Here is a 14,443-nt window from a genome sequence, read left to right on the forward strand (position 1 = left end):
CCTCCCTCCTTATTTTCACAAATAATTATTATCACGTCAAAGATATCGTTTCGGGTTACCACTTTCTTACCGGTTTCTTTTTTTTTGTAAATTTTTAGCGGTCTCATTTCTCTTTCCGAGCAACCATTTAAGCCCAGTTTTGTCTGTCCCAGTTCCAATGTATCACTTCCTATTTTTATGAAACTCAAACTGTCTACGAAAAAGACAAATAATTTACGCAAATGTTCCAAGCTTTATAATTTCTGATTTGGCTAATACTACGTTAAAAACTTTGCAAACCAAAAATACACCCATCAGTACCACCTAAATTTAGACATTTTTCTTTATTTACGCTCTTCTTCAAATTACCTCTATTTTCACTCTCATGCTTTCTAATTTTTTTTAATCTTCCATCTGGTATTTCAAAACATCTATCCTCGAAGTGCACACTTCCAATCACAAAATTCGCCCATCAGTACAACACTTTAATAGACAGCTACCCTAAATTAGTCCTATGAACTCAATTATCTTAATTTCTGAGAAAGATATAAAAAACGTCGGCTATACAAGTGTTGCTGATAACATGGCCAACGTCTTATCAGCTGACGGATTCCAGATATCTTTTATAAAAAAACAAAATAATTGAGTTCAATTCGAAAGTTTTCCCTTTCGACTTTTTGGTTTTGATCTTAATTTTACGAGCCAAACAAACTTCAGACAACTAACAGTACAACTTCTATTCCCCTTTCCGTTCCTAATTTCAAATCCATTTCCAATTGGACTTTCGTACTTTTTTTTGCTCACGTTTTGAATTACACCCACCAGTACAAGTCATAATTAGCCCTTATTTTTGTATCTTCATATTCCTGTTTTTGTCTACAATTCATGCTGTAATTCCTATTTTACGTTCTGTTTCTCATAATCAATATTCGTCCCTCTGAAAAATGATATACAGACCTTTTTGAGAATTACCACTCAGCAATAATTATTAGTTCGAACAATCATCGTTGATTACACCCACTAGTACATCCTCATTTGATTGTTTTCTGTTTGTTCCATTACTCAATGACTTTTTAAAAATCCTAAATTTCGATCCTCACCAAAAAATTGAAACCCTTTCCCAAGATATATACTTTGTCAAAAACTATTTTTTGTCGCCTGCTTTCAGTTTTAGTCTCTAGTTTCTCATATTTTTCTTTTCTACACTATCCTAGTTTTTTCCCAATTTTTTCCTCAAATTCTCCTCACACCTTCACCCATTTTCTATGTTTCCAGTGTTCATGTCAATCCCAGATTTCTCAACCAAACACGGTTATTAATCTTGTCATCGCCACTTTGAAACTCATTCAGAAACAAATTTTGTGATGTGAAACGTTCATTGAAGAGATCCACTCCCTTTTATTTTTCATCTTTCCTGACAATTGAATTTGATCGATCTTAATTTTTGTAAAATTTTCATTTTTATTGGAACAATAATCTTTTTCGAGAATAAAGTCAGCAATGAAATACAATACAGGAATAGGAAATGGGGAACAAAAGTATACCAGTACTTATATTAGTACAAAATAATCTGAAAAAATAGTAAAGGCTATTTCAAATAACATAAACCAACATCCGAAACACATTACACCACTCTCGGGACAACCCAAGTTTAAGGAACTCGTCAAACTGGGAGCCCTCGAACTCCTTTCTCTTTGCCGCTTCAGTAGCCACCATATTCAACATCCGGATGGGCAGAACTCTATTTCAAAAGCGTGCCCACTTCTGACACCTTACTTACTGGTTCTCCAAAAAGAATTTTCTCTCTTTGTGGTGTGGAAGGCTGTCAAAAAGAATATTCATCAGGGTGGAAGAATACGGAAATAACTTCCTTTTTCAATTTTTTTTTGGAATAACTTATACCTTAAGAAAAAGAGTTTTTGTAGAATTTTTCGAACTATATTTTTCGGAAACCAATTCGACTATCTGTCATACATAGCAAAAGAGATCCCACATGCTCAAAACACTTCATCTTGTGCCACTGCCAAGAGCCAATTTGGGGCAGCGATTACCTCCGTATTAAGCATTTATGTTGCCATTTCCCTTTCCTTCCTCTTATAATATCGTTTACCTCTATTTTTCTTTTTGTTCAAAAAATACTATTCATTTTTCAACAGAATGCCTTCTATTTTGCGATTCAACCAGTTCTACTTAACAAAAATCAATGAAGAGAATGGTAAGCTCAATCAGTGTAATCATAGTTTTTCACATGCTTTCATGAAAATTGAAATTCAAAAAAATCCAAAAGATGTCCTAACAAAAGATACAGATTTTTTATTCAGGATGCAAAAACAAAGGTGCATTTGAGTAATTGCGTAGATTCGCTCAAGACGTCATTCGATGTATAAGATCTTAGGGACAGATAGGAAGAGAAAAAGAGCCAACTTTTTGAAGCACGCCTTTTTTGAGACCCGTTCAAACTAGAAAAAAATAGAAAAAAGTAATCTTTCAGTATTTTCTGTTCACAACCCACGCAACAAATACCTCCCACACAAAAATAGGTAGCAGAATGAGTGTAATCCGATCGGAAATGCGTTGTTCACTTTCAAAAGTGCTGGTTTTGAAAAAAGTGCAAAAGTGCTGATTTTTATTTTTTTTTTCCTTCATCCACTTACAGTTCCTTTTTCTTTTCCGTAAGAGAAATCCTTCTGTTCTTCTTTTCCCTTTTTTCTAACGACACCCGTTCATCCATAAAGACGTAATCTTTCATTTTCCTTTCCCCGTTCGACACCATCCTACTACTACCTCCACCACCACCATTCGAAAAACCCATTTTCTCTTTTCTCTCATCACGCATTCCAAATCGCACACCTTATACATAATAGTAAACCACCACCGCCACCATCCGTATGAAGGGGGTACAGTTGACCTGTCAGATCGATATCCCTTTTCCAAGGCCGTTTCGTCAATTCGCCATTTTCTTGTCTACTTTCCGTTTTCGCCTCCCTGGGTGTTTTGTCATGTCCTCATTTTGTTGCTTTGCTGAAGACGACGGCTTCGTATTCAAATTTTTCCCGCGATTTTAATCAATTCGCAGTTGATCCCGTTCTCAGCAGTTTTTTGCTTTTTTATTCCGATTGAGAATTTTTTTGGTTTCTCTTTTCTTTTTCGCTTGTTTGATTCCCATACTGACTTGTTTTAATGCAGGTCATTATTTTGTTAAGGTCTCTTGATCAGATAGGAAGTAATGAAATATTTTCAAAAATATTAGCCTAACGTGATTTCCGGAACCAAATATTCCTCGGTTTTTCTTTATATATTTAGACGAAATATTAGAGATTATGAAAATCATCGAATTTCCTGATTAATAACATCTGTTTGTACTTTTTCTTATTAGAATTGTGTAGTTTTTCTGAGAAAAACGCTACTTATACTTTTATTTCATTTGCTACATTCTCCGAATCCTTCAAAACAGAGAATACGGCAACACAGCCATTAAGTCTCGCCCTTCTCTCTTGGCTCGAAAACAATTAGGCGAGGTGAGCTCTCCCTAAAGCTTTCCGTGTCCTAATCCGGCTCTCACTGAGAACCTGACGAGGTTATGTTTGTTTCCATCGCACCTGCCAGTTTTGTTAAGTCTTTCCTGGGTTTGGGGCTGACCTTACGTATCTCCTCTCATATTTTTAATATATTTTTGATTATAATAATTTTCTTTTCTTATCCTCCGCTGCACATCCTTCAGCTAAAGAGACAAGATGGAAATTAATTGTCATTTCGTTTATGAATTATGAATAGAAACGGAGGGGGAACAGGCAACAATGGTCCACGGTGGCGGAGGCAGTAATAATTCGAGTGTTATTGCGATTCCAAAACAGACTGAATGAACATGCTGCATTTGTTCACTACCTCTCTGCGTCTCCAGCCAATCGCCATTTTCGCTTTCTTCTCCTTATTGTCCAGGAGACCTGTACTTCTGCTAGAGAAGTGTTCATCTTTTGTGACTAATCGACCTAGTTACCTCCGTTTTGAACGGCCTTTCTTGGCATCATCTTGTCCTCGTTAAAAACATTTTTCCATTCAGCTTTTCTTCATTTTAATTTGAGCTACCATCCGAAAAAACAATTTTATTTAAGGGTCCCCCGCCATCTAGTTCTTTTGTTTTGAAGGCCTTCCCTCTCATCATTGCTTCTTATTCATTTTCACACGGATATAAAACAACACAGAACAAAAGCCTTATTGGGGTTTTTCCGTTTATTTTATTTTATTTTTCCTGACACGTTAGGTATTTATAACTATCATCAGTTGAAATGGATTGGCATGTTATTGAAATTATTGAAGGTATATAAAAACGTGAGGATGCATTCGTCAAAGTTGAATAAATACTAATTTCTCGTGTTTTAAATGGCAATTTAAGAATCAATAGTTTAGTTCAGATGATCTCTTTGAGTTCATATACATTACCGGACAGAAAAAACTAATTTATTATGATTTTCGAGTGGAAAAACGTCAACTTTGAAAATGTTCTTAATATTTTTTCCTTGCTTTCAATAATTCAGGTTTTACTAAATACAACATATTAATAAAAAAATAGCTTTGAAACGATTTAACACGCTTTATTGAATTCGTACAGAAAAGCTTTGATTTTGGTCTATTTTTTTTAAATATCTGAAACGTTTTTGAAAACATCAAAAGTTGCTATTATTAGGTTGGAAGGAAAGTAACTGTCCATTTTTGATTCGTGAATAACAAAAAAGCAAAAATTATCCAAAATTGACAGTATGCACCGTCGCGGTCCATGACATGTTGACAACATTCAGGCAACTTGTGGATACCATACCTTCATCAGCCAGCTGGCTGCGACTCAAAGTATTTTTTGAGTCCAGATTTTATCTCAACTTCAGTGTTAAACTATTTCCATCCAGATGACGTTGCATATCTCCTAATAATCAATAATGAAAGAGCCAAATCAGGAGTTAGAAGTGCGTAAAGGAGGAACGTCCAGCTAAAGCGACCCAGGACTTGACTTACCGTGGAACATAAGTTCTCGAGTTATTTAATGAAACTTTTTTATTTAATGAAGTTATTTAATGAAGCTTTTGATGGACGGCTCTTCACTTTCCTTAAACTCCAGACTTGACCGTTTTATTATTGGCTATTCGGAGATATTCAATGTCATCTGGAGGGAAAATAATTTTACACTGTCGCTAAGAAAAAAAAAACGTCCGGGAAGGTATACTTTGATTCACGGCCAGCTGGCTTTTGGAGGTACAGTATCCACAAGTTGTTTGAATGTTGTCAACATATTGTGGACCACGACCGTGCATACTGTCAATCTTGGATAATTTTTGCTTTTGTGTTATTCACGAATCAAAAAATGGACAGTTACTTTCCTTCCAACCTTATATCTACTGAAAAACCTAAAAATGTTTTTGTCCGATACTGTATCTACATACGTTTCACTGAAAAATTGAAAAAAATTACTGTTTTCCAGACGCCACCACAATGTCGGAGCGGAAAACCACAAGTGCTCAAACCATCGTTATCATATCTTCCCTGATATTGCTCATCGTCGCATTGGGTCTTCAAGCCGGTGGTGTCATGTCACCAAGTTGGCAAGTTGTGGATATCAGAGAATTTAGAGCCACCCATCATGTGAGTTTTATGTTTTGTTAGTGACTGAAACTTCACCTGCGCAAAGCCCTTTCTGTTGAAATGGCAGAATATGATTCCCAAAATCAGAAATCGTGTTAAAAACATCTTGAAGATTATAAAAACAGTGTATAATTTTCAGCACGGCCTATGGTTAGATTGTACACGACCACAGCTTCATTTGGTGAAAACACAGAACAAGGACGACCTTCCATTGCACTGTACATATAAATTTGACATATCCGCCACCCAGATTATTGACGAAAACATCGAGGACATTGATCAAAACAGCGCTGCCGGTGAAAGCGAGCATCATCAGTTCTTTGGTATGACCTTATTATTAGATGTGATCTAACTTTTTCTTATCAAAAACAAAAATAAGAATATCTAAATAATCAACAGGATTCTCATCATTTTGAACTAATGTTTTTTTCAGGATGGCACAAATTCACATTGGGATTCATGCTCTGCGCCATCATTCTTGCAGCGCTATCCCTACTCTGTGGAATTTGTGCCCCATGCAGCTCTGGATTCGCGGTTTTGTACGCTATTTTGGTGGCGTTCACAGGTATTTGAAAATTGTAAGAAATTTCGAAAATAATTAACTTCAGCTTTCACTTCTACGTGTGGAGATGCCATTTTCTTTTTTGCTGCTCATCGTGTCGACAGCAGATTTGTGCAAGGACTGGTTGGAACATATGAGGTAAGGGAAAAGTGTGTATCAAACCTGGAAAACTACAATGACCGTAAACACCCTTATACAACGACGCGCTAAAATTGCACTTTGAAATCAATTAACTCATGTTCTGTAATAGTTATGAAGAAAATGTTAACATGTTTGTCAAAACATGACAAACATTTTGATAGCTGACATGCTTTTGATATCTTTCATGAAAATCGAGATGTGGAAGCTCAAATACAGAGTTGCAAAACACGAATTTAGGAATACATTAATGAAACGCTCCTTACACTTTCACTTTGAGCTCAAATATCACAAATTCTGTAAGAGATATGAAAAATCTGTCAACCGCTAAAATGTTAATGAAAATATGACAAAAGTTTTATTATTGATATCTTTCACAGGAATCGAAAGGTAGCAGCTCAACATGTAAGTATAGAGACGCTCTATTAGAGGATTCACAGCATTAGTAATGTAAAACTTTTTCGTTATGTTTTCAAAAATTGGGCAGAACATTTTGACCATGTTCCAGAGTTCATATTTTTGAGCTTGATGTTTCACGGTGGATTGTTTGAATGATCGTTTACGTCAAAAATATTATAGCTTTAAGATTAAGAAATAGATAATGTGAATACTATTAAAAAGTTGACTTATTGAAACAAGTATGCCCTGAATGTTTTAATAGGTTTCCTAAATAATACGAAAAAGTTCTCAAAAAGTTTACAGGAAGTTATGTATTCAAAACACTTTTTTTGTTTCTGGGATATTTGATCTCTTGGTCCTAAGAATGTTTTGATCGTCCATTCTTTTTTGGGCCTTTCATGTTATCAACTAAATTTCAGCAAGTGATCGGCATGGCTTTCTACCTTCACGTCGCTGGTACTGTCATCTCTTGCTTGGCTCTCATCATGGCAGCAATCTCCGCCTATTCCCTTCTCCAAAACAACGAATCAGAACGACATCTTCCAATGCGAGAAATGGCTCCACTCCATGAGCCACGATTTGCCAGAGTCTAAATCCAAGACATCTCCGTTGCCATTTTTATGATCTCCGTTGTTCTGTTAGGTGGCACACTGTTTCTAAATATATAAACTTTTTTGTTGTTCTATATTGTCTCATCTCCGTTTTCTGTCATATATTGTTTACAGCAGTGAACTGAATTTTATTCTACAGCGAGAATATTTCATTGTGACACGGAAACATTCAAAATAATGGTTCAAGAAGAGTAGGACGTATGGGGAAATTTTAGAAGTTCGTTACATTTTAGAAAAAGGCACAAATAGTATCGTTGGTTGTTTTATTTTGACAAGAAAGAAAGGGATCAGTGGGAAATGAATAGCTGGTTGACAAGAACAGAAACAAGGAAAACGCATGCTCAAAGTGAGCCCAAATGACTATGTCTTATTCAGCAGGAATGGTTAGAAAAGAGATAGAGATAATTTTGATTTTTATCAGAAGTTTGGTATATGTCGAGTTTTTTGGGATAGGTTTTTTTGGAATTTAGAAATGTGTAACACCGGGTGGATGTTGTAGGTATTCATCGTGTTCTTTGGACTGTGGTATTGGTAGGCAAAAGCCACTTCACTTTCTGCGGGTCATCATCTCGCAGAATTCTGTAATAATGATCGAAAAACTTGTATTCATGGGAAAAATTATTAACCTGAGAAATTGATTTTTCCGTCGTTGTTCTGGTCGACGTGTCTGTAGATTGCCTTGATATCCTGATCCGATAGAGAGTGACCCATTCTTTGGAAAGCAGTTCGAAGTTCAGATCTGGAAGATGTTCATCAATCTTCAATTTTTTTGTGTACGCCTCATTTAAGTTTCCCTGACAATGTCATTCAAATCGTCTTTCAAAATCCCCATTTAGTGAGACTAACTACTAAACAATTTTGCGATGGCAAAACTAGTAGTCACACATCATCAAGTGTTGTAACTTCTCCTCTTCAATACCGACCTAGTGATGTAGCCATCTCCATCGACGTCCAACTCCTCGAACACTGCCTTCAGTGAAAGTGACAATGGATTCGCTTTGGCAATCACAAGGAACTCTAGAAAACGATATGAAGTATTTACGGTTAAGAATTGGCAAGTCCCACCTTGGAAGTCAATATTTCCATCATGGTCCTTGTCGGCGGCTTCGAACATGGCGTCAAGCTCGTCTTCAGTTGGAGACTGACCCATTTTTTGCATCACCGCACGGAGTTCTTCCTGGAATAAAAGTTCTTATAATCTTCTGCAAATTTTCGGGAATGCGTTGAGGAATATTTATGAGTGATGAGAAACGTTTTTAGAAATTATCGTAGAAAAAAAAGTTCAACGTTCCAGGTATTATTTTTTTCAAAGAATTGACGTATGAATAACTTTCCAGTATCTGTTGGTTAATGTTTATTTTTCAAATTAGCCATCATAGCTACTTTCAATAACCGTATCAGAAGCCTACCTTATCTGCGCAATTTGAGTTCAATTATTTCCTATGGAAGATATCAAAAATATGTCAACTGTTAAAACATTGGAGATATTATGGTATTTACTTTTTCAGCTTTTTAATATATTTTTCACAGGCATCAAGATAATTATTCTTAAAGTTGAAGTATTGGAAGAGCTTCTTTTAGAGCAAATACTGTACTTTGTAAGGGTCTGATCAGTTAAAAAAGACTGGGATTGTCTGATTTGTATAGAGCTCTAAGACTCTGGGCTCTTTTGAGCAAAATGTCTTGTTCATTTTTATAAAAATTATTTCTTGAAATTTTAGCCACTTTCATAAGCTTTTAAATAATTTTATTGGTGTCATCAATTATTTAAAATTATAGCCACAACCGGCTAAGCTACGCAGTTCCAGCTATCTTTGTTGGAGTGAATTCAAGAGTGAAAGCAATTTTCAACTGTATTTTCAATTCTATTTATCAACCTGCTTAATTTGAACCGTTCCAAGGCATCTAACTCCAAACCTACCCTCTGAATGAATCCATCGCCATTGAGATCGAACTCTCTGAAGATTCCCTTCAAGTCGTCCTCTCGGATTTCTCCAACTTCTCCCTGCAAAAAGAAGTAGACGTTGTATGATGAAGAAAACTAGCCGTACATGTCATTTTTGCTTTAGTATTCATATTCTTATGTTTGTTTGCATAGCGAACTGCCAAACAGAAAAAAAAGAGCCAAGGTGTGTTTCTCAACTTCTTTTTAGTTCTTTCTCACACGTTTCCAAAAAAAAAAATAGTAAGAGAGAATGGGAATGGAATGGAATATAATTTTAATTATGCAAAATGGGTTAGTTATATTAAATTCAAACTATTGGTGACACTGAAAACACTAAAGGTCAACCGTGAATACAATGATAAGAAGGCCGTCAAGTTTGTTGATTATTTTTTCTATCTTCGCACGAAAATAACCGGATTTCGTATTTGTTTTGCAAAGTGATCTCTATATTGCTGTCAATTTCTCCTTGAAAATGTTTCTTAGTGTCTGTATCGTCGGCCATGAAGAATTAGCTCCTATTGTTTGAGACGTGAGTAGTCAACAAGAAGAGAAAATATATTTTCAAAAACCGAGTTATATCTTTTTTCTCTATCTGCATTCTTCCCCTAATTTCGATCTCAGCCAAGTTCCGTTTTTGGTGATGATGGTTTTCAAACTTATTATCTCGTCAAAATGTGAAATGGCAGAATCATAATTTTCCCCCGCTTTCACCAGATCCGTTTCTTTTTCCCGGATGCGTTGTTCCCCAACTATTCTATGATTTCATGCAGCACAATAAAATTCGATGAATCATCTTGAAATGGTGTGCTTTCTTGAAAATATAAGGAATATCAGGGAAAAAACTGTGACGACGTTTTATACCGTTTCATAAATGTTTTGGAATTTTTATGCTCGAAAAGAAACCTTGTGAGTCAAAAAATGGCCAGATATGTTTGCGTTGCGATTATTTTCTCTTGCTCGTTTTTGAAAAAAAAAGTTTTCGAAACGAGGGCTCTGTTAACATGGCATGCACATAAGAAGACAGAGATTTTTGGTGAAAAATGGGATCCAAAAAGTTTTCTCCATTTTTCTTGACATCCGCAAGAGTTCTTCTTCTATTCAAAGTGTTCGAAAAAAGAAGACAGGGTGACGTATCAGATAGTTTTGTCAAACAGAAAATACAACAAGTATGATAAGAGGCTTATCACTGTAGATGGCCAAGAATGGCAACGAGCGGCAAAGAGATGTATATGAAGACACACAAGAAGAGGTGTCAGAACTATTACAGCGTGTACATACCTGATTCTTCTTCTTTGAAGAGCAGCAAGCGCCCATGTTTGTCTTGGCACAGAATACAGGCAGAGAAAGAGTCAGTCAAGGCAATCGGTTGTCTCGGGGACTGTTGTGTGGGAGGAAGGAGTTGATGGCTGGTCGCACCGTGTGTGTATGTTGTATGAAAGTACGCGTGTTTGATTCGACGACGAGAATGCGGGCGGCGCGAAGAGAAGCGAGAAACAAACGACGACACTACCAGCAGGACCCCCTTGTTAGTCACAAAAAAAGGAGGAGGAGACGCACCGGGCAACCTTCGTTGTTGTCCCTTCAGACACCGAGACCGAAATTGAGACACGCCCCCATTCTAGGGCCCTTACCGTTGATTTTTTTCTCTTGGCAAAAATACAGTTCCTCTTGTCTGATGAGAACTTCTTTTTTTTCAGTACACAAATGTTCAATCTGAGTTTTTACTAATTACAAGAAACGATAGTGATGTGAGATCAAGGATTGAAATTGAAAAATGGATAGTGGATAACAAGAAACACGAGAAGATAAGAAAACGAGAGAAAGGAAATCACTCTATAATTGCATGGCAACCATTACCTGTAATTAGAAGTTTGGAAGAAAACAAAGTTAGCATACATGTTGCCAAACAGAAAAAAAAACATTGTGAAATTCAATGAATCAGTTCACATCACCGATAATTGACTCAAAACGATTTGGAATTATTCGAGATATGATAAGAAAAGTTTCTGGAATTTCGATAATGTGATGAACGTGCGAAATGGAGTTCTGAATTAAAGACTTTCGGGATTTTTCAACGAATTGTTCCAGAAGAAAAACCATACAAAGAATCATTCCTACATTAAGCAAATAAAAAAACTGTGTTCATCGAAGGATTAATTGATGTTCATATCTGAGCAAAAATTTCTGCGTTCAAAAATATTAGTTTTGAGTATTAAAATTCGAATGGAAAATCACAGAATTGAAAACGTTTTGAGGATTTTCTTTCAGTTTTCCAAGAAGGTCAACTTCAAATTTGAAAAACTTACCGTACCCCTACTTACACTTCGAGCTAATACATCTCTATTTCCGCAAAAGTTATCAAAACTTTGTCAACTGATAAAATGCTCATCATACGTACACCAATATTTTAGCGCTGGACAAATTTTGTATATCTCTCACAGAACTCGAGATATTTTAGCTTGACGTGCCAGCGTTCTATTGTATGGTAATTTTAACAAGTCTGTAAAATATATAAAAATTCGGCCAACCGAATTATTATAATAAAAACAACTTTTTGTCAGCTAACCACGCTCAATTCAAACAGGAACCAGGATAAAGTGGCTCAAAATTAAAAGTTAGTGGTCATTTTATTAGAGCGTTTACGGAATTCCTCGACTTTACGTAGTTACAGTAATCCTGACATCCATTTCATTTTGAATATTTCACAATTCGATTTCCCAACACATCACTTTTTTGTTATTATGTGTTTCAACTCATTTCAAAACAAATATCGTCATCTTCTGACCAAACCGAACACGCGAGATGAAATTCGAGACTTTTCAACTCTGTCTGCCGTTAACTCTTCTGTCCCACCGCCATCGGTCACACTGAATTCCTGATGAAGAAAAAAAAATACTAACCCTAATACAATGATTGTTTCTCATCTCGAAAAACTAATTAGTTTGATAATTCGTGTTTTACGTGCGCAGTCGTTTCTCCCTTCGATTGGCTATCAATACGATCGGTCTTTATTCTTCCGACAAACTGTACCAATTCTTTATCACGTATATACGAGAATGAACTACCCAATCTAACTGTCGAAACCAATTAAAGGTTGTGTGTAGATATTTTCTATCTATTTCCCGGGGCCAACCGGTTTTCATTCTACAATGTTCGAAACATTGAAAAATAGTTCTTTTCTTTTTTTTCTTTTTTCTCAATCACAGTCAACTGTTTTGTTTTGCGAAGAGAAAAATAGATTGAGAAAGAGAAAGAGAAAAAAGACACAATTATTATTTTTCATTCGTTCACAAAATTATTCAAAGATATATACGGAGGATCAGTAGAACACAAAATGGAAAAAATTGGAAATTTTCGAGTTGTGGAAAGATTGTTGAACCCTGTTCAGTACGATGATGGCATTCCAGCATAGGATAGAGATGCTTGTGGAGTAGACCAGTACGTTGGAGCAGCAGTCTGAAATTGCGTTCAAAGTTTCTTCAACTATCAAAGACTCTTCTTACAGATGGCGGTATTTGATTAGATAAGGAAGACGATGATGAAGCCAACACCGAGTTATATGATCCCAAAGACGCCGAAAGGCGATTGCTGACTTGGATCGGGAGAATATCTGAAACTGAAAACAGATTTGGTTTGAAGTATGTGAAAAATTTTGTTAGACATGGTTAGAAAATTTAGAATTAGAAAAACCAACGCGTACGATTCGTGTATGGTGACAGCGATTGAACAGCCGATTGGATGTCACCGGTGGCACTTCCACCGTTCGTCAGTATCGCGTTCTGGCAAGCTTGGGCGAGTCCTTGGAAATCGAATTTGTATGCATATCGTTTGCCTTGAACCTATTCAAAAATGATTTTAGAAAGAATCATTGATGTGAGGAAATTGATTTGAAAAAAAAACCAAATCAGGAATGAACGGATATATCAAAAACGAAGCAGAAATCTTCTAACCTTAGTCATGATGTTCTTGTCATAATAATAACGGAGTGCTCTGCTCAATTTGTCGTAGTTCATATTTGGCTTACTGCAAAATACATTATTACATTATGAACATCAAAGGCTTTTCCCGCCGCCACTTTCTCACCTTTTCCGTTCACCCCATTTCCGGGCCACCTCGTCTGGATCGATCAATTTGAACTCTCCATTACTTCCCTCCCAAGTAATGCAAGTGGAATTAACGGCATCTGCAAGAAGTTCCAACAGAAACTGCCAAAGCTGAATTTGACCAGTTCCAGAGGCGCTCAACGCAATCGCCATTGGCCCTTTGGATTGGTTGACAGCGGCTGCTGGGATCCGCGAGAAAGCGCTGGCATACTGCATGCATCCTGGAAATGTTGATTTCATGAAAGACATTTTGTTTAGATTTGAAGAGAGCAGTCTATACATATATTGTGAAAAAGGGAGAACAGAGCTGGTGAGGATAATAATTATAATCGGAAACGAATATCAATTAGTATAGAGGAGTTATAATTTTCGAAAGTTGTAGCTACCGTTTCTAATAGTCCAGACTCCTTCTAACATATAACTCATTGGAATCTCAAAACGTTTTTTAAAAACGCTGAGTTTATTTTAAAATTTCGATTCAACTCGTGTGCACTTTCACGTTTTCATGTAGAAAAGCGTGAGCTCGGTAATAAAACATCACCATATCTTCCCCCTTTCCGGGTGAAGTATAGAATCCAAGAGCTGATACTTTTTCGAGGTAAAATTACAATTTAAAAAATATTAGATTTTTCAAAAAATTTCAAAACATTAAATTTGCTGGTTTGATCTAGGCCTTCAAATTTGGACATATGAAAATCCTTGAGACGGGCCGGCAAAGTTTTTTCCAGAAAAAGGGCCGGGCCGAGCTCTCGTTTTGCAAGTATAATATAAAAGTTGTTTTGACTTTTTTCAGAACAAGTTCCTTCTTGAATATTCTTGAAATTTCAAAAAACATTACCAAATTTGGCAAAGGCTGAGAAGTCATATAATTGGGTTCTGATCGTGAATAAAAGTCATTTGGAAAGAAAAAACTCCGGCGATCGAAATGAATACCCTCCGGTTATTGACGTGGTTCATTGGCCAAAATTAAAGTCCATTGAAAAAATTTGAAAGGCTTATGAGCTACATAAAAGCATACTTGTAACGGGCCGGGCCGGGTTTTTTTCCGAAATTCGAAGGCCCGGCCCGGACCGGC

At 36.3% G+C, this 14,443-nt stretch overlaps 4 protein-coding genes across 4 annotated transcripts; 2 read left to right on the forward strand and 2 right to left on the reverse strand.

The window, feature by feature from the left end:
* Window positions 1-2,136: 2,136 nt before the first annotated feature.
* CBG27719 lies at window positions 2,137-2,602 on the forward strand (the record flags this gene model as incomplete). Its single annotated transcript, XM_045239682.1, has 2 exons — window positions 2,137-2,268; window positions 2,597-2,602. 2 exons carry the CDS (start codon window positions 2,137-2,139, stop codon window positions 2,600-2,602), a joined length of 138 nt encoding a protein of 45 aa, XP_045099558.1.
* A 2,858-nt stretch (window positions 2,603-5,460) lies between these two features.
* On the forward strand, window positions 5,461-7,302 carry CBG14602 (the record flags this gene model as incomplete). Its single annotated transcript, XM_002644587.1, has 5 exons — window positions 5,461-5,610; window positions 5,750-5,933; window positions 6,044-6,175; window positions 6,219-6,310; window positions 7,129-7,302. 5 exons carry the CDS (start codon window positions 5,461-5,463, stop codon window positions 7,300-7,302), a joined length of 732 nt encoding a protein of 243 aa, XP_002644633.1.
* Window positions 7,303-7,867: 565 nt separating this feature from the next.
* On the reverse strand, window positions 7,868-10,579 carry Cbr-cal-5 (the record flags this gene model as incomplete). Its single annotated transcript, XM_002644588.1, has 6 exons — window positions 7,868-7,899; window positions 7,947-8,059; window positions 8,244-8,337; window positions 8,386-8,497; window positions 9,242-9,325; window positions 10,544-10,579. The coding sequence occupies 6 exons, from the start codon at window positions 10,577-10,579 to the stop codon at window positions 7,868-7,870; spliced, it is 471 nt and encodes a 156-aa protein (XP_002644634.1).
* A 2,366-nt stretch (window positions 10,580-12,945) lies between these two features.
* Cbr-ets-5 lies at window positions 12,946-13,584 on the reverse strand (the record flags this gene model as incomplete). The annotated part of the gene is made up of 3 exons (XM_002644589.2): window positions 12,946-13,104; window positions 13,216-13,288; window positions 13,349-13,584. 3 exons carry the CDS (start codon window positions 13,582-13,584, stop codon window positions 12,946-12,948), a joined length of 468 nt encoding a protein of 155 aa, XP_002644635.2.
* Between the last annotated feature and the right edge of the window lie 859 nt (window positions 13,585-14,443).

This window comes from Caenorhabditis briggsae (genome assembly GCF_000004555.2).
Source record: "Caenorhabditis briggsae complete genome, chrX, whole genome shotgun sequence".
NCBI classification, from domain to species: Eukaryota; Metazoa; Nematoda; class Chromadorea; order Rhabditida; family Rhabditidae; genus Caenorhabditis; species Caenorhabditis briggsae.